Source organism: Limulus polyphemus, unplaced genomic scaffold (assembly GCF_000517525.1).
Source record: "Limulus polyphemus unplaced genomic scaffold, Limulus_polyphemus-2.1.2 Scaffold3840, whole genome shotgun sequence".
Lineage (NCBI taxonomy): Eukaryota > Metazoa > Arthropoda > Merostomata > Xiphosura > Limulidae > Limulus > Limulus polyphemus.
Window position 1 is genome coordinate 84,987 of NW_013669450.1, and position 19,174 is coordinate 104,160.

Genomic DNA, 19,174 nt, shown 5'->3' on the forward strand with positions numbered 1-19,174 from the left:
AATGTTTTTAATTGTGTAACAGTTTAACGTTGAATATTATTTATGATTTTAACCATGTATTTAGTTGTAAATAGTCGTTATTATTGGGACTTTCGGCAATTCCAAACACTCTACGTTCAGGTCCTTGCTCATGTTTATTTATTCTGTTCTAGTATATTTTGTCTTGTTTCTTCTTCTTAGTTTGAAGTTTTAAGATCTGACCCTGGCTTTGTATATGGAGTTAATTTTTCTTCATTTGTTCATTGTTTATTTTGGCAGTTCGTCTGGTTTGACAACTTTTACACATATCTAATAGACTGTTTTCTCATCTTGCCAGTTTCGCAGCCAGCTACAATTGATAATCATTGGCTAGACAAATCTACTTTTGTAAATACCGTACAATACTTGTTAATTCTTGCAAATGGGTCACCATATTTTTGTCTTTTTGGTGCCCCCCAGTAGCACAGCGGTATGTCGGCGAACTTCTAACGCTAGAATCCGGGTTTCGATACCCGTGGTGGGAAAATCCCAGATAGCCCATTGTGTAGCTTTGTGCTTAATTACAAGCAAATTGTCTTTTTGGTTTGTATAATTATACTATATCCTGATGCTGACATTCATATAAATGTCAACAATGAAGTCCTACTCTATTTTCATCGTTTCTCTCGCTAACTTCAGCGTTCTGACGGGTAAGTTTGAGAACAGTGTTAATGATATCTCTGCAATGAGTGATGTATTCTGGGTAGGTTTAAATAAATGTATTATTATATTCAAGACGATCATGAAGAAGATTCAACGCTATCTCAGATTTCGACCAAGTGTGTAAGATGCTAGAAAATAGCCCTCAGTGTCATGTCCTCCAGATTTTGTATTTCAAGAAGAAAGATTGTTAGATTATTTTCTGATATTTTTTCTGTAATTTGCATAATATGGTTGGTTCAATATCACGTCATTGTATTGTTCTTTTCATTGAGAAATGGGATTTGCTCTTCTGATTTACTTTCTTCTTAAAATTTGTAATGACTATAACGTCCTGTTCTTCATAGTTACTTCATGAGTCTTTATTAACTTATTGACCAGATTCTTTGCTAATGTTTGAACTTCCTGGTTTAATACAATTAATGTATTTGCTCAATTTGTATAATAATAGGATGTACATGTACCGTGACTGTAATATTAGACCGAGTGGCATCAACAGCTTTTCTGTAAACTGGTGTATTAATACCAAACTTCTTAGATTCATCCCTTTAACCCCACAGATCACTGAAACATTTAACCAGGGATTAGCAACAACCAAGCAACAAAATTGTATGTCCTAAATAAAATATTCTCACTCCGCAATATAATATATAACTACTTTAATTTATATAACAAAATCCATATGAAAAACACGTAGAGTCCAGTAGCATTAACTTTCATTAGCCAAATTACCTATACAGTAATATTTACTTGAGACGGAATGTCTCGTATACTGTTTTGTGTTTTTTTTTTTACTCTCTATAATACTCGTATTTTCGGTTATTACATACCCATGTTCATTGTTTGTTTGTTTGTAATTATGCACAAAGCTACATAATGGGATATCAGTGTTCTGCCCACCACGGGTATCGAAACCCGGTTTCTAGCGTTGTGAATCCGCAGACATACCGTTGTGCTAACGGTGGGCCCCATGTTCATACATTTATATCAACAAATATTATTACAATAATTTAAAGACATGGTTATGATGAAAGCTTTGTATAATATATTCACTCGCCTTATTAATAGAAAAGCGACGCAAAATCGAAATTACAAATTTGGATATTACCACAGTTACACTGGGTTGTGTTTATGTGTTAAACCACAGATAAGTTCCATCTGTGTATATATATATATATGTACAGGTAAACTTGTATATGATCTGAAACTGGTATCTAGAGAATGTGTGTTAAATTTAACTGGCATAATATTTATTTACTTTCAGTTTCCTCCACATCTTTAAACAGACAGAAGAGACAAGATGAAGAATACGAATGTCCCTCACCAGATGGCTTATTTGCCGATCCTAGTACCTGCCGGCGATTTTACATTTGTTCCGGAGGATACCCATTCAGCCAAGCATGCCCTCCGTCACTGTATTTTGACGACATCAAAAAGTTTTGTACATTTAAATCGAAGCAGCTAACCTGCGGTCCAGTTGAAATGAGTAAGTAATGTGTTTTATTATTTTATGACATATTTTAAACTGTAAAACAAGTTTGTTTATTAATATAAAATTAGCTAAAAAACCGCTTTGGTGCTATGAAATCGAAAAAAAAACAACAACACAAAACGAATAAATCACAAGGATTATCAAACATAGAAAGTCCGAAATTAACATCATGCAACATATATAGTGCAACATACACGAGAAACACTGGCAAAACAGTTTTATTACAATAGGATAATATAAATAAAAATAAAAATCCAAGTAGGAATACGAATCAAAAATAAGTTTGAATTTTATTTTAACGTATTTGAAAAAATGTCAATAATATTAACAGATAATTACGTATTTTGCGTTGTTGCGTAGCAAAAATCCCACGTTTCTAAAGTTCTAAACATAGCTAGTACTCTAGGATCTAAAAAATAAAAATATAATAAAAATTAAATACATACTTAAAGGTGAAGTATATGTGTGTGTGAGGAAAAGATACAGGTGAACTTTGTGCATAAACATCTTTATGGGCTCACACATGCTTTTACACGCGCGCGCTTATACACACACACACACAACAACAACAACATCGGCAGAGTTATAGAAATCAAAATCTTTCATTTATTCTCTTCGGTTGAATGGTACCAAGCCAATAGATGAGTTGATGTTCATCTTGTCTCTTTTACTTGACTGTCGATTAATGACGGAGGGCCAGGATTCTGAAATGGTTAATGTAAAAAATAAATAAAAAACATTGTTTTGCCAGTGTTTCACATGTATGCCACGTTATAGCTGTTGCATCATGTTAATTTCGAACGTTCTATGTCTGATAATCCTCGTGATATCAAACATTCTGTTCCACTAAAGTTTAAAATCACCAGAGGAAGGGCGTCCCAGCCCGAAACGTTGTGAATATTAAAACATCTATTTCGCATCAGCCAATTTTCGTGGTATAAGTTTGTTTTTGTTTCCATTTTTTTTGTTTTTGTTATTTATTAATATAAGCGACACTATGGTAGAAGTACTATTTACTATCACAAATATAAGCAGTTTGAAATGGGTGAGAATTTGAATGCATAAATGGTAGTTATTTTCAAGTGTACTAATAATAAATATTGTTAAAGTGTCTCAAGTGCCGTACGGCCCTAGTAGTTAACGTGCCCGGACAGTGAATGCAATAGTTCACGGTTCATATCCCGTTGCCACAAAAAATTAATTTACTCCTTGGGGTCGTGGATGCCAGTTCTTCTACATCAAGAGTAGCCCTCCAGTGGCACAGCGGTATGTCTGCGGACTTACAACGCTAGAATCCGGGTTTCGATACCCGTGGTGGGTAGAGCACAGATAGCCCATTGTGTAGCTTTGTGCTTGATTACAAACAAACTAACTAAGTCAAGAGTAAAGTTAATTGAAGTAACATAAATAAATAAGTAAATGATATTGATAATAAACAGTTTGGTGTTAAAATAAATACATAATTTGATCCTATGTATATTGTGAACTGTGGTGTCTGTTCGATTGTTCGTCCGTCTTCCGTTTGAAAAGCTACACACGCAGGCAAAGCTCAACATTCACTTTTGAAATGACAGAAGAACGGGCATGAATAATGTTGATGCCAAATTTTACTTCGCAAGCAGGACATTTTACACTAAACTGTTAGGAATTATTCACACTATCATTCACATTTCAAAATGTGACGTAACTTAAATAATAAAAATGTTATTGTTGACCAAGCGGCTCTTAGCAAGACTGAAATGCTCAACAATTACTTTTCGCGGTAGGTGGTATAAGTAGTTCAGAGCTTTGGCTCTGAATGAAACCAAGAGTGCAACAAAATTAAAATTGTTTAATTGGGGCTATCTGTACAGAGCCGTCCCTAGTTTTGAGCTGATAGGCTAGAATTAAGGCAGCTGGTCAACATTACCCACCGCCCACTCTTGGGCTACTTGTATCTGATCAAATAATGGGATTTTACCTTCACTCTTATAGCGCTATTTGTGACAACGATTCACGAATCACGAACTCTTAAATCCACAGTCTGTAAACGCTAATCACTACAAAAAGCCGTGCCTCTAGAGTTAAAATTCCAGTTAACTTTCTCAAACAAGCGAAACGTAAACAATTCTAATTGCTTGCTAGTTTTCACAGAATATTATTTATGAATGCTTGATAAGTGTTACTGTTACGAAGTGTACATTCGGCAAAGCGTTGTTTATACTTAAACGTCAACGTTCTTGTGGCATTTGTAATAGTTTTGTAAAACCACTGAGTTTCGTATGTTTTATTTATATTATTATTATTATTACATAACTTGACTAACCAAATCCAAATTTATGTATCATTCAGTATTTTATTCGAATTTCATTAAAGGTGAATCAATCCAAATTACCTCCCGTTATAACCAAATACATGGTCTAATCGTTACAGTGCTTGGGTTGTAAATCTGACGATTCATGGTTCGCAGTACGTTGCCCCCAAAACGTACTCCGCCCTTTAAAACCGTAGGTGCACTATAAGAGTGAAGATCAAATTCCACTATTCGGCCAGACAAGAGTAACCCCAAGATTTGGCGGTGGATACTGTTTACTAGTTGGCAGGTTAAAAATTGAGGAGATCTATGTCAGATAGCCCTTGGGTAGCTTTGCCGGAATTTCAGAAACAAACAATCATTTCTCGAAAGAGTGACAATTCTCATGTTATTGGTTAAGAAAATTGTAAAAACTTTCGAATCCGTTCGATACCAAAACACATTCCCAGCATTTTTAAGTTATAACAATGACAGTCAATCCTTCAACACAGACGGTGGGTACTGCTTCCCTCGAGTCAGTAGCTCAAAATTAAGAACAATAACTTAGTAGCTTTACTTTTTATTTGCAGTATTTTTATTTGTTTTAAGTTTTAAAACTTATATATTGTTTGAAAAGATTATTTGAGTATTTTTGTTTAAACGAAAAGCTACACTATGGTCTGTCTGTGTTTTGCCAGCTGCAGGGAATGAGCTCTCAAGTGTTATCAATGACTTTGTGTTACTGCTGTAATTCTGCATGCTTATGGGAAAGAATTAAATGAAATGAGTTGTTTAATAAGATGTAAAATTTATACATTTTCTGATTATTTAAAATGTCTACACTAAAAAAGCCTAAAAATACCATTTTTATATTTACGCCTCCCGGTGGCTCAGTGATAAGTTTGAGGGCTTATAACGCTAAAAAGTGGGCTTCAATACTCGTGGTAGGCACAGAACAGATGGCCCATTGTGTAGCTTTGTTCTTAATAACAAATAAAGAAACAAAAACTATATATATATATATTTATTTCTTATAAAAAAAATTCCCACATTTTCTATTATCGTAACTAACCAATTATAAAAGAGCTTTTTGTAAGAGCCATCGGTGCATAGCCATCCCTAATTTGGAACTGATAGTTCTAGCGCAAAACTTCACAATAGGCTAACTACGCTGAGGGACTTTAAACTGATAAAATAAAAGGAAAATAACTAGTTAACAGCACCAACTGTTAACTTTTAGGCTACTCTTGTCTGACCGAATAACTGAATTTGACTGTGCCTTTTATAGCGCACCAACGACCTCAAAGAGTTGAGTGAATTTCTGAAGTAACAGGACACAAGCCAAGAATAATTGGATTTACAGTTCAATCACTCAACCACTAGTCCCATATATAAAGTATAACTATTCTTTATTCATAAACATACTGATATAGTTTCAGTTATGTTTCCAACTTTACAAGACAAAATAACAGTAAAACAGCAGATTGCAGTACATTTCAATGTGACCAAAAACATATTATTAAACTTTACATTTTAATCTAAGTTGTAATAAAAGCCTATCGCCGAAGCTGGCAAAACAAAATGATATCATACTCGTTACATCAAAAGATGTATATTTTCTAATTTAGAAAACAAACAAATTATAAAAAACTATGTATTAATCAAAATAACAACTGGGATTGGACGAGAGGTCTCAATCACGTGCTCAAAGAAATAAATCGAGGGTAAAGGTTGCTTCAAAGCGGTTATTTACTGCCTCAAGTATAAATAATAAAATGAAAGAATTACGCTTGTAAAACGGTAGAAAAACCTGATTAACAAGTTTCAGTGTTGTGTTTTTCTTGTGAATGACGATAGCCTAAAAAACAACAACAACAAAAAAACACCAAAAAACAACAAACCCTGATATTGTAAAGGTTAACCTACAAATGACGACGAAGCGCAATGATACTAATTGATATTGTCCCTGTTCACTCGAAGGATGACCTTAGGATGTCTTTGCACTTTGTACATAGTTCAACTTGACTATATATATTGAATAGCTGAAAACTACACATTTCGAAAATCTCTCGTGGAATAGAAATTTTATTTTACCTTTTCAACCTTTAACCTTTTTAAAACAAACCACAAAAAAAAACGGCATAACGTTTTCAAAAGTTATTCCATCTTCAAATTTATTTCACTCATCAGAATCTATAATTTTTGTTTCTAAGGTTGTATTTCTTCAAAGAAATTGTTATGTTAAAAACATGCCTGACGAAGTTTGTATCATTCATTCCCTTAAAATAGATACTACAGAAAGATTGCCTTCTTTTGACACTTTTTAACGGTTTATATCAATTTATACGTTCATTAGTCTTGTATGCAAACGAATAGTCAAACCTGTAATCTAGTTGGTTGCAGAAGACAACATCTATTTCATTCCAAAAACCGCTGTTTTAAGACAATTAGATATAAAGGTTGATCGGTTATATTACCTTTGAGCAATTATAACCCTCAACACTGGAGGGGGGGAGAGGGTATAGCAATTGGGTCCGCGTGTGTGTGTGTCTATCTGTGTTTCCGCTCGCGTATCTCGAACACCAATAGACTTACTTATATGAAAATGTTACACAAGATGGGAAATCAGTATGGAACAGTCCTCTCCAAATTTGGTTCGGATCCAAATCCGGATCCAGATTCCGAATCACTTTGAAGCATTTTTATAAAGGGGAGATAAGGCATTTTGCGGTTTTTGGGTTAATAACTCTGTAAAGTGTGATCGGATTTGTACCACATTTTATGAGCACCTTAAGGTTGAGACTCCTCATCATACTACAAAAAAATTTATCCGGATCGTTGTTCATTCTAGATCTGAGAAGGATTTTCTGAGTTTTCGAAGGTGAAATTTGACGTTATCCAATATAAACGTATGCAGTCTCGAAAAGGAACAACGGGGCGAGGGTATGCAATCTCTGTGGTTGCTCTTGTTGTACATGAATAATAACATTTTAATGTGCAATTATTGTACATAAGTAATTGCATACCTTCAAGTATTCCTGCAAGTCATGAAATATCTCCCGCCATGATGTTTTTAGAATATTGCCCTGTAGATTTTGATCTTGGTATTGAAAATATTTACTACAAAAGTTTAGAACACATTAAATAAACAGTATAAATGAGTTGTAAGTTCTCGATATTTGAATACACCTATACCCCACCCTCTCAAGCTTACATAATGTAAAATGTTTCTGTTATTTTCCTGAAAAAAAGCAAGTAAACAAACACCATATTAGGGTTCACCATCGTCTATCTTTACAATTAAACTAGTAGAAGAAAGTGTCACAATTTAAGTCGATTTATTTTTTCTGTTGAATTTGTAATATTTTGCCATGAAGATTTCAGAAATGTTCTCGATAAGTGAAAGTTTTAAGAGATTATCTAGTAAATACATAGTTTAAAAAAATCTTTGTTTTGAAGAATACCAACTCTTCAGTTGTTAGTCCTGTTCCCAGAAAAAAACCTACCTAATGTTTGTCCCTCAACACCACACAAGTCTCAAATAGTGAGTAAAGGACAACTCAAATACCATTCACAAAAGATGATCTTATTCTCACCACGATACCATATGATTACCTAATGTTTACCTTATTATCACCACGACACAATATGATTACCTAATGTTTACCTTATTCTCACCACAACACAATATGATTACCTAATGTTTACCTTATTCTCACTACGACACAATATAATTACCTAATGTTTACCTTATTCTCACTACGACACAATTATTGTGTCGTAGTGAGAATAAGGTAAACATTAGGTAACTATATTGTGTCGTAGTGAGACTAAAGTGTAAATTATGTAATTATATTGTATCGTAGTGATAATAAGGTAAACATTAGGTAATTATATTGTGTCGTAGTGAGAATAAGGTAAACATTGGATAATTATATTATGTCGTAGTGAGAATAAGGTAAACATTGGGTAATTATATTATGTCGTAGTGAGAATAAGGTAAGCTTTAGGTAATCACTAATTACCTAATGTTTACCTTATTCTCACTACGACACAATTTAATTACCTAATGTTTCATTTTGCGGTTAATATCTAGTTGAAAGGCTACATTGTCTGAAATATTTTTTCGTTTTGAAAGAGTGAAAAGGTATAGATATGAATGAAAACTGCATCAAGCTATTCCCACTCGTAGAGACATACAAAATTATTTAAACAGTATTTCTAAACATCGCCAGTCCTAGCTGGGCTCAAGAAACCTAATATAGTATGAAACTAATGAGTGCTTAATCAGACACAGGCTTTTTTTATGTAGTTTGAGAAAATACGGTTTGCACTACAACTCACCCTATATCATATTTGCCTAATGTTTAGGCAAGCTTGTAAAACATGCCTCACCTTAAGGAATTAGAATCCTTATGATTTATACAAAATTTATTCCCTACTTTCTCCTGCGGTCACTTTATTCTGCTATTTTGTTTTGTCATCTAAGAACTTTCTATAGAAACATATATATATATATTCCAAAATTTTTAATCGTAAAGTATCACAAGAATCACATTGAAGATTATCAAAATAATGAAACGACAGTGCAGGGGCAGTCTTGATGGGTGGGGGGCAATGTAAAAGTTTAAGAACAGGGGCTGAAAATAACGATTTTGTATAATGACTAATTTGTTAGCCTTTATACAAAAAAAGAAAAAATATCGAAGTAAATTACCTCTTAGTATGGGATGTTTCAGAACTTAAGTCAATATATCTTTAAAGGGCATAACACAAAAGTTTGGTGAAAATTATGATGAATCAACAACAATATACATGATAATAAAATGTTTCCGAGTGGTTTTCCCCGAGTCAGAATAGGCGCAGTTCTATTGGTACTGTTTTACGTGTAATTCGCTGTTTGTAAAACATTTTAAACATGCTTTTTCTCGCGATTATTTAAGCGTTGAAAAAATCCATTGAAACGGCGAATACGTCAGCTGAGACAACTTATCATGCTTCAGTTGCTTGTCAAAGTACAAACGTTGCTACTGTCTTGAGTTGACTAGTATAATATTACACTTAACTCTTTATACAATACCGATATTATATATATATGCAATAAAAAAGGACAAGGGCCAAAGATTAAAAATATAACTTAAATAAAAAAGTTATTATTCAATCGCGAGGTTCGGTATGGATGCACCGCTCGCACCTGCAACAGTTTGGGGTAAGCTCCTTAAATTATTTGGTGTAATAATTAAGCTGTGCTTACTTATCAATAGTGTATTGTAACAGGAAATTGTTGCTGAAACATTTGTTAATATATACTTGTTTGTATTTTCAAAACTCATACTAAACTATTTAAGAAAAGTGTTAAATAATACTAAACTACTTAAGAAAAGAGTTAAAATAATACTAAACTACTTAAAAAAAGTGTTAAAATAATACTAAACTACTTAAGAAAAGTGTTAAAATAATACTAAACTACTTAAGAAAAGTGTTAAGATAATACTAAACTACTTAATAAAAAGGTGTTAAAATAATAGCAAACTACTTAATAAAAAGGTGTTAAAATAATAGTAAACTACTTAAGAAAAAGGTGTTGAAATAATACTAAACTACTTAATAAAAATGTGTTAAGATATTTTGATAATGCAGTAATTGAGAAATAATAAAGTATACAAACAATAATTACTTCCTCCATACGCAGTTCTTATGGAACATTTTGCTGCATATCTTAACTGCGTTTTTGAGTGAACGTGTTGGTAAATTCAGCTTAAACAGCTTAATAAGAATATTATATTAGACAATTTCCCTGACTGAACACTTTATTAAAACTTCTCTAGTCTTATAAATATTTGTAGAAACTTTATTTAATTGTATATGATTTGCGTTATTGATCATCTGAATTATCACATCGAAATAGAAGTTCATAGATCAACCACAGTGACTCCTGGAATTGCTGTAAATCATGATTCGTCAGGTGATTGTAGAGGTATAGTCACGTGACAGCATTTTCAGCAAGACCGCAGTAGCCATTTAAAAAAGAGACAATACCATTAATAAAGTTTTACTGATCGTTGGTTTGCGTCTCACAAGATGAAAATGACTTTCAAAATCTGTGTTAATCAGACATCTTATAGTAAACTTTGGTTAATGGGGGAAAAAAGGGGATATAAATATATGTACAGATATGAAATCTGGACATTTATATTAAAGTGAGTTTCAGTGTTTGCATCAAATATTGTACCTTGAAATACAATATTATTCCTACGTTATTATAAATGCACGTTAGGCCTTATCCTTAATAATACAATTCAATTCTAAAAAAGCGTATAGTTAAGTACAATTATTTACAATTCGCTTTTCCTAACCTGTATGGGAAAGTAAGAGTTTAAAGGGTGATACCCAATTTCAAGTTACATCTTTATTTGTACAATAGATATTTCCTTCCTTAAACTGATATTTGGGTAAAATTATCAAAAATATTACAATATGATATAACTAGTTGGAGTACCCGTCCCCTGGACGGAAGTTATGTAAATTAATGATTAATGAAAAGTTGCTTCCCTTATATGTAATTGTAAAAGACGCCCATAAAAACTACAAAACACAAAATGTGAAACTGCAAATTTTCATGTATTTCCGCATGGATCCAACAAACTTTCATGCCAAATTTGGTGAAGATCCATAAACAGGGGATAAAGTAATGTTAAAAAAGCGAAAACGCCAATAAAAAACGAAATATACAAAACTGAAAATTTATATGTATCTCCCCATGGACCCATTGAACCTCCATATCAAATTTGGTGAAGATCTGTCCAAACCTTGCAAAGTAGTTACATGAACATACAACAGACAGTACTATTATATTTATATAGATATCTCACTACAGCAACGTATCTTTTGAAACAATTTATAAAAAAGAGAGCAGATAATAGCAGGTTTCAATGTCAAGTGCAACGAGAAAATTATAGGTATTGAAGTTATCTTTTTCTTCCTTTATCCTTATGAGAGTTTTGAAATATTTAGCGGGATGTTTATTATACTTGCCGTTTAAGTTTTCTGTGTTTTAACCAGATTTATGCATCATTGATCATCAAGATAATTAAAAGTAGAAGTTGATAGATAAATAGGAATAAGATTTCCTAAAATTACTGAAAACTGTTAGTACTTCAGCGTAAGAGTGTTGTTGAATGTGCAACGTGAAGTTGGATAACATTTCAGATCACTTTCGTCCAATTTAAATTACCTGGTAAGTTGTCGTATAACTTCCCTTTGCACAAAAATTCAATTTGCCAATAATGCCTCAGGAACAGTATTGTTAAAATGTTTTAGTTGCTTGTAGACGTTTAGTTGTAGTTATAAAGTGATATTAAATATAACTAATAACAATGCCGAATGTTCTTAATTCCAAAGTTTGCTATTTCAAGAAATTAGCTACATCGCACTAAAATAGTCCAAATCAAACTGAAAATGACACAGAGAAAGTGGCAGAGTTTTATATAATACAACAGAAGGCAACAACAACATAGATTGATATCAGATGTTTAATATATCACTCCACGCAACAACAATACACGTGGCCTATAATCTCAACAACAATAGGCATACAATAATTAAGTAAGATAATAAACAAATTCCCAAAGATAATAATAGAAACATCACATTATTTTCATTTTGTTATTACAGAGGTCCTTTATTGTCATCATTAAGTGCATGATTCGGTTTTTCTTTACATTAGAACGTGTTGTTATTGTAAAATACTACAATGACACTTTTGCCCTTAATTCTTTGCTGAATGTGTTTAAGTTTCATTTTAGTAATTCCACGATAAAGTTTACAGAAAGTTACGGGCAGAAGCGTCATTGCAGAACCTTACAACAACACCATGTATATACATGTAATTTTATGAACAACACTGTGAACGTAACATGTATCAGAAAGTCCATGATCTGCTATGAAACAAGCTATTACATAAAACAAAACAGACTATAGTTTACACGTGAACGTTGTACGGTTTTGATTGGAAGATTACCATTGTACATGTCGTTTTTATGAAACTCATAAATAGTGACGTGGTGTATTTAAATGAATGTTTCTTGGAGATAAGTCTTAGTTTTTCTAGCCATTTAACTTACTTGTTGTTTTTGATAACTTACATGACTCAGTAACTAATATACATAAATGTACATAATCTAATAAATAAATACATTAAATTATGTTACTTATGGGGTGTAAAGACATAAGTCATACATTATGAAGTAACATAACGTTCAAAACTTCATCATATTTAATTTTTCACATCTCAACATCACAGGCTCAACACTAACACTGGTGATCAGGCCACTATTGAGTAAATTCTTCTCTGATACTTTGTTCAAAATACAACACGTCGAATAAAGTTACAAAACAGGTAAAATATGTAAGAAACTAATAATAACTTATGCATACTTTCAGCTCCAACGGAACCTCCCACTCCGGACCCCTTAGAAGCTACTAAATGTGACCTTTCTGAGTGTCAGTTACCTGACTGTTTCTGTTGTTCTGACGGTACCCGAATCCCTGGTGATCTGAGCCCAGAGGACACACCTCAGATGATACTGATGTCCTTTGACGGAGGTCAAAACTTCCTCAACTTCGAAAAATATCGAAGAGTTCTGAATGAAAGCCGACAAAACCCGAATGGATGTCCAATTAAAGCGACATTTTTTGTGTCTCACGAGTACACCAGTTATTTCTACGTTCAGAAGTTTTACTCCGATGGACATGAGATAGCAGTAAACTCCATAAGGTATTTGAACTGACTAATAGTGTTGTTTCGTTTTGAGCTAAAGAGACGTGAATCAAGTATACACAGGCACAATGTGTAGACCAAACATTTCCCTACAAACAGGTCTTTCACAATATTACTAAATCAAGGCCCAATGAAACCTCTTTAATTTGTGAAAAACGACGATGGTTTCCTTAAATCTTATTTTTAAACTCATTGTTAACCTACACTGGTTTTTGAGACACCAACACGGAAAATAACTTAGTAATTTTTGAGTGTGCAAATTTGAAGAAAGTCAGAATGGGCTAAAAGAACGTTAAGCATTACATAATGAGATATGAATAAGTTGGCCTATCTAAATTCTTTACTTTGATTTCTAAACACTCGTACTTTTGTAAATCAAACCTTTCTCCTCATGTATCTGAGCGATTGCAAAGAAAAGCTAATTCAATTAATGGTGTGAATGTTGCAGGCTTCGTATCTGTTAAGCTTCAGAATGCAAAATATAAATTGTAGGACCGAAGTTTATTGAAGCTCAGAAATACTATCTTAGGAAACTACCTACCGTTTTAAACTTCTCAGAAAGATTATTACCAAAACAATAGAATAGATGTTATATATGATTTGGGATTTGTGTAAGACTCTTCAGCGGCCATGTACATGCGAAACGAGCCTGTATACAGTTTTATACCAGAACTATAATACTTCTGATAGATAGATTCTGTCAGACAAATTCCCAACGCATTATTTCTCGGAACTGTTTAAAGTGAACTGTACAGTTATCAAAAGACCAGAGTAAATCTTACTTTTTCTTGTCATTGGTGTTTAATGCTGATACTTCTGTTACTAATTAAGCTGTTTAAACAAATGTTCCTGTTGATCTTTTATTAAACATGTATTTCATTGTTCCTGACATTTAGGTTCTTCTGAAATCAAAACGAAATAATGTTTTAAGATTTTGTTATAAATACGTTGAAATTTGTTTAATAATAACTGTTTGTTTCAGAGTTTTCGCGCAAAGCTACACAAAGGGCTATCTACTTAGCGCCGGCCTTGCATGACCTGGTGATTAGGGCACTTGATTCGGAATCGGTGGGCCGCGGGTTCAAATCCCATCACCAAACATGCTCACCCTTTCAGCCATGGGGGCATTATAATGTGATGGTCAATCCTGCTATTCGTTGGTAAAGAGTAAGTAGTCCAAGAGTTGGTAGTTGGTGTTGTTAAATAGCTGCCTTCTCTCTAGTCTATCACTAAAAACTTAGGAACGACTAGCACAGATAGCCCTCGCAAACTTCTCACAGCCAGCTTAGTTTTGAAATGACTGACTGGAGGGAAAGCAGCTATTTAACAACACCAACTACCAAATTTTCGGCTTCTCTTGCTTGACTTAATAGTGGGATTTAAGGCCACTTTTATAGCCTCAAAGTATGGAATGTGTTTTTGCAACAATGGGACGGAAGCCGTGAATCTTCTGATGTACAGTCCATACACGTTAACCTTGAGGTCACTCCCATACTTTAATAGGTTTATCAGGCTCAAATAAAGTTAACGAGCACTGATTAAGAACGTATCGATGGAATCTAAACATCATCAACGCAGTGCTGTTTCGTGTACTGAATAATTGTTACACAATGGGCTATCTGTTTTGTGCCCACCACTCGGATTTCAGCGTTATAAATCTTCAGAGTTACTGCTCAGCCACTGAAGGGCCGTATACTGAACGTAAAAACTAAAAAATAAATCATGATGAATTTAGCAATGCATATGTGAATGTAAATTTTACCATTAAAATGCAAGTTTCAAACTTTAAAATTTTCTTTAAATTAAGTATATATTATGTTAAGCACATATCTGAGTTTATATGTATGTGATTAATTAGGATATTAGGTTATAACATATTCATATAATTGTTCATCGTAAAGTAGCGGTTTAGTGTTAGGAAGTTAGACAGTCTTGGTGTTATATGCCTGAAGTACATATTTATCGATAAAGTATGAAAAAAAGTATTCCAATTAATTCATAAAATTGACATTGCAGACAAATAGGTCAACGAAATTATTAAGTTCATATTTCATAAATCTATTATGTGAATAAAAATTCCATTGTACATTTCTCTTTTTTTTTTATTAGTCACCGTGAGCCTGAAGACTGGTGGTCAAAAGCCTCTTACGAGAACTGGACTGAAGAAATGGTTGGTCAGCGTGAAATCCTCATCAAGTTTGCCAACATTTCTCGTGATTCCTTGTTGGGAATAAGAGCACCATATCTAAAACCTGGAGGAAATATAATGGCATCTATGGTCTTTGACTATGGGTTTGTATACGATTCTTCAATTGCTGTACCCATGAGCAACACTCCTGTATGGCCTTACACCCTGGACCACAAGATTCCTCACAGGTGCCTGTCAGACAAATGCCCAACTCATTCTTTCCCGGGAATTTGGGAGATACCCATGAATACCTTGTTCATGGAAGATGGAACGGGTGGTCAATGTTTCTTGGCTGATCAGTGTGTTTTGCCTAATTTTGAAGAGGACGTTTTCGATTTCCTGATGGAGAACTTCCTGCGCCATTACAAAACCAATAGAGCTCCTTTAGGTCTTTTTTTTCGTGTAAATTGGTTCAACGAGAAAGTGAAAATCAAAGCACTTTATAAGTTTATAGATCACATCTTGGCAACATATTCCGATGCTTGGTTTGTCACTATGCAGCAGGCCCTATTCTGGATAAGGAATCCGGTGCCTAATAGTCAATTAGGTAGCAGTTACGTCCCTTGGATTTGTGAGAAGCGCGAACCTGCTTGTAACATCCCCACCACATGCGCCCTATCTTTCAAAGGTGAAGGAATCAATGATCTCCGTTACATGGAAACTTGCATGTCGTGTCCATTCCAATACCCGTGGGTGGGAAACTTCGAAGGGTCTTACAGAGGTAAGCGGATCATCGAGGTGACTCCCAAAGATGAGGATATTGAAAATAACACACGTAAGAAAAAGTAGGATAATGAATTGTGCTAAAACTTAACTTACCAATGTGCTCATATCTCCTATGTCTAATGTCATTAAACTTCAATTTTTTTATTTAAAAAAATATGTACCTAAAATTTTCACATTCATAATTGTGAATCTATTTCGATGTTGAAGGTCACACAGTGTTATCACAGTTACTAGATCGAAATGATAAAGGGTTAAAATAATGAAATTCCCAAGTGTTTTATCTGTTTTCGTATTATCAACGCAGTTGAGGTGTATATCAATCATATGGCGGTAGCATTAAAGAACTCTTTTTGTTTTTTAAAAATGGAAACATTCTAATTTTTGTACCTGATATCCTACACTACGTTCGACCTTAAGCTAGTTATTTCTGTTGCAAAACATTATACATAATATAAGAAATATTGCGAAAATACACAGGAAATTTATGATTTTAAATATGTACATCTATAAACAGAGAGAAAATTCGTGTATAGCAGGGAATCATCACCTTCTCTAATAGTTCTTAGTGTCATTTCTCTTAATATTTCTAGTGGAATATTGCAGTATACAAAAACTGATGTAGTTGCATATATAGGTCTACAGCTGTCAGTTTTGGGAATATGTCCTAACACTATTTCACACAAAATAATCTCGAATCTGATGTTGTTATTACCCATGAACGGAGTAAAGCTGAGAATTCCAAGTAACGTGTTACTCTATTTGATGATTTTGTAGTGACCTCTATAGTGCATTGTTGGAATGTCTGAGTTTTATTTTTAAACTGTTAACGGTTTGGAATATGAGACAAACGTATGTTGTACAAAATCAATTAAAATTAAGATTAAAAATTGTGCAATTGAGGAACCAAGAAAAATAATTTCATGACTCAAAAAGATTAATACTCGGAGCAAAGAGAATTCAGCTACATAATATGTTTGTGTATTAACTAACAAAAATTTTTTATTTGTGCAATACATGGTTAATGGTTAAAGCAAATTATCTTGTTGCAAGTAAATCAAATGTGGACTTATATGTTTTTCGAGTGTATTACAAGTGATCATCAAGTACATGTTTAAAAAACAACGTTTGTACAAACAGTGATTTATTGGTACATCTGCCTGTTTTTTTTAATATTTGATAACATGATGGTAGTTTTTTTTCTGTTTTTGCTTTTCCATGTCTATAAGGAACGTGGCACGGGTGTTACTTCTAGATAACGCGCTCTTTCGTTACATACTAAAATATATTTCACAAAAATATTTTTTGCGCAAAATAGACATATTTAAGCAAAAAATTAAAAGAAAACATTTTTTCCTCCGTATTTTCATAATGTGTGCAATAAGGGGTTAAAATTGGGTATCTTCGTCCAAACCTATTTAAAACTATATTTGATCCAGAGATAATTTATATAAGAATAAATTTGGATGCTTTCCATAAACTTAATATTTTATTAATACGATAAATCATCATTTCATCATGTTAATATTTGTATTAATCAAGTAATGAGAATTTCTACTTAATATTTTTGTAACAAGTCACGGTTATGTATAAATTATTTGAAAGGTTCTGTTTATGTTTCTTAAGTTATTAGTTCTTATTCTGATTGATAGTACTATAAAACCGAAATCATAACTTTAAATTTCCTACATTTCTCATTTGTTTGTAGCTACTTTAAACAAAGGAAAAATATAATGATACAATATGGGTTGGAATCAACAGACGTGAAAGTTTTAGTGTTATAATTATTAGTTCTTTCCATTTAAAGTTTGTTTTAGATTTTTATACATGTTTTAAAACATGCCATTTCTTAAATGACCAACCTTAAGACAAAATGTTTATTTATTCTATGATTTATTTTGAATAAAATTAGGTTAAGTGAGTGCTTTGTTTCTCGGATAAAAAAACAAAATGTCATACTTTAACAAAAAAGGAAGGTGTTTTTGATTTGCCAGAAAGAGCGACCAGAACATATTAGCGGATAGAGCATTCCATCTTTTACTTGAAGCTGACAGCCATATGTATCGTCTACATCAAATGACCACTTTGTTTGGTAATAGTGAAAAACATGTAGGGACAAATATGGTGATGTGATATATCTAATACATAAGTATTACCTATGTAAATGTATGCTGAATTTAAAGTAATATATACGATTAAATAATCCTTTATAGCATCATAATAAATAGGTTTAGTTTAAGAATGAGTTAGCATCTGCGTAGGCTACGATAAATTTCACACAAAAATCATTAGCTTGAAATACTAATACAAGCAAAACTTAAACGAATTTCGGTTGCTAAAGATAAAAGATCATATTCGTTGAAATGTTGAAAACAGTGCTAAGCTTCCAGTTAAGTTACAAGTCTGTAAAACAAATAGTGAAATATAGCTACTTGGCTCACACTAAAGGCCTAACTGTTGACGAAAGAGCTTGGGTCGTTTACTAAGTCCTAGCCTAATACTAGTAACAATTACTGCTTCACTTACAAAGGAAAGAAGTCATCGTGCGTAGAAAAGAAAAATTCTAAACTGTAGCAATTAAACATCGTTAGCATTAAAATACATCTTATGGTCAAAGTTTCATACGTCCCACCTCCATTAGGAGGTTAAATTATTAAGCCTATCAACGTTATTGTGAGTTACACCACACTAGTTTTCCTTAAAGGAACCATCTTCGACAGTTTACGATGGTTCAAAAGATTAAAATGATCAACTTCGTGTGATGTTAAACCACACTAATTACCCTCAAAGGAACCATATACACCAACTTACGATGGTTAAAATTATTAAGAGGATCAATTTTGTGTGATGTTACGCCACACTATTTCCCCTCAAAGGAACATATGTATACAAATATGTTGTAATATGAACTAGTGTATAATAACATTTGATATTTTATTTTGTCGTATATCTAAATAAAGATATTGTTACGTCTGTGTTCGTTTGTTAATTTTTCGTAGAAATTCTTTCCGAGAAACTTCAGCGATACAAGTCCTTTTCTTA

At 33.0% G+C, this 19,174-nt stretch overlaps 1 protein-coding gene across 1 annotated transcript; it reads left to right on the forward strand.

The window, feature by feature from the left end:
- The first annotated feature begins 1,130 nt into the window (after positions 1-1,130).
- LOC106470136 lies at positions 1,131-16,198 on the forward strand. The gene is made up of 4 exons (XM_022398720.1): positions 1,131-1,287; positions 1,943-2,164; positions 12,885-13,218; positions 15,331-16,198. Exons 1-4 carry the CDS (start codon positions 1,131-1,133, stop codon positions 16,196-16,198), a joined length of 1,581 nt encoding a protein of 526 aa, XP_022254428.1.
- Positions 16,199-19,174: the final 2,976 nt, after the last annotated feature.

Bases quoted from the DNA above. Each gene is read 5' to 3' on its own strand.
- LOC106470136 (XM_022398720.1), top strand. From the start codon at position 1,131: ATGTACATGTACCGTGACTGTAATATTAGACCGAGTGGCATCAACAGC. The intron at 2,165-12,884 runs GTAAGTAATGTG...GCATACTTTCAG, and splicing joins CTGCGGTCCAGTTGAAATGA to CTCCAACGGAACCTCCCACT. The intron at 13,219-15,330 runs GTATTTGAACTG...TTTTTTTATTAG, and splicing joins ATAGCAGTAAACTCCATAAG to TCACCGTGAGCCTGAAGACT.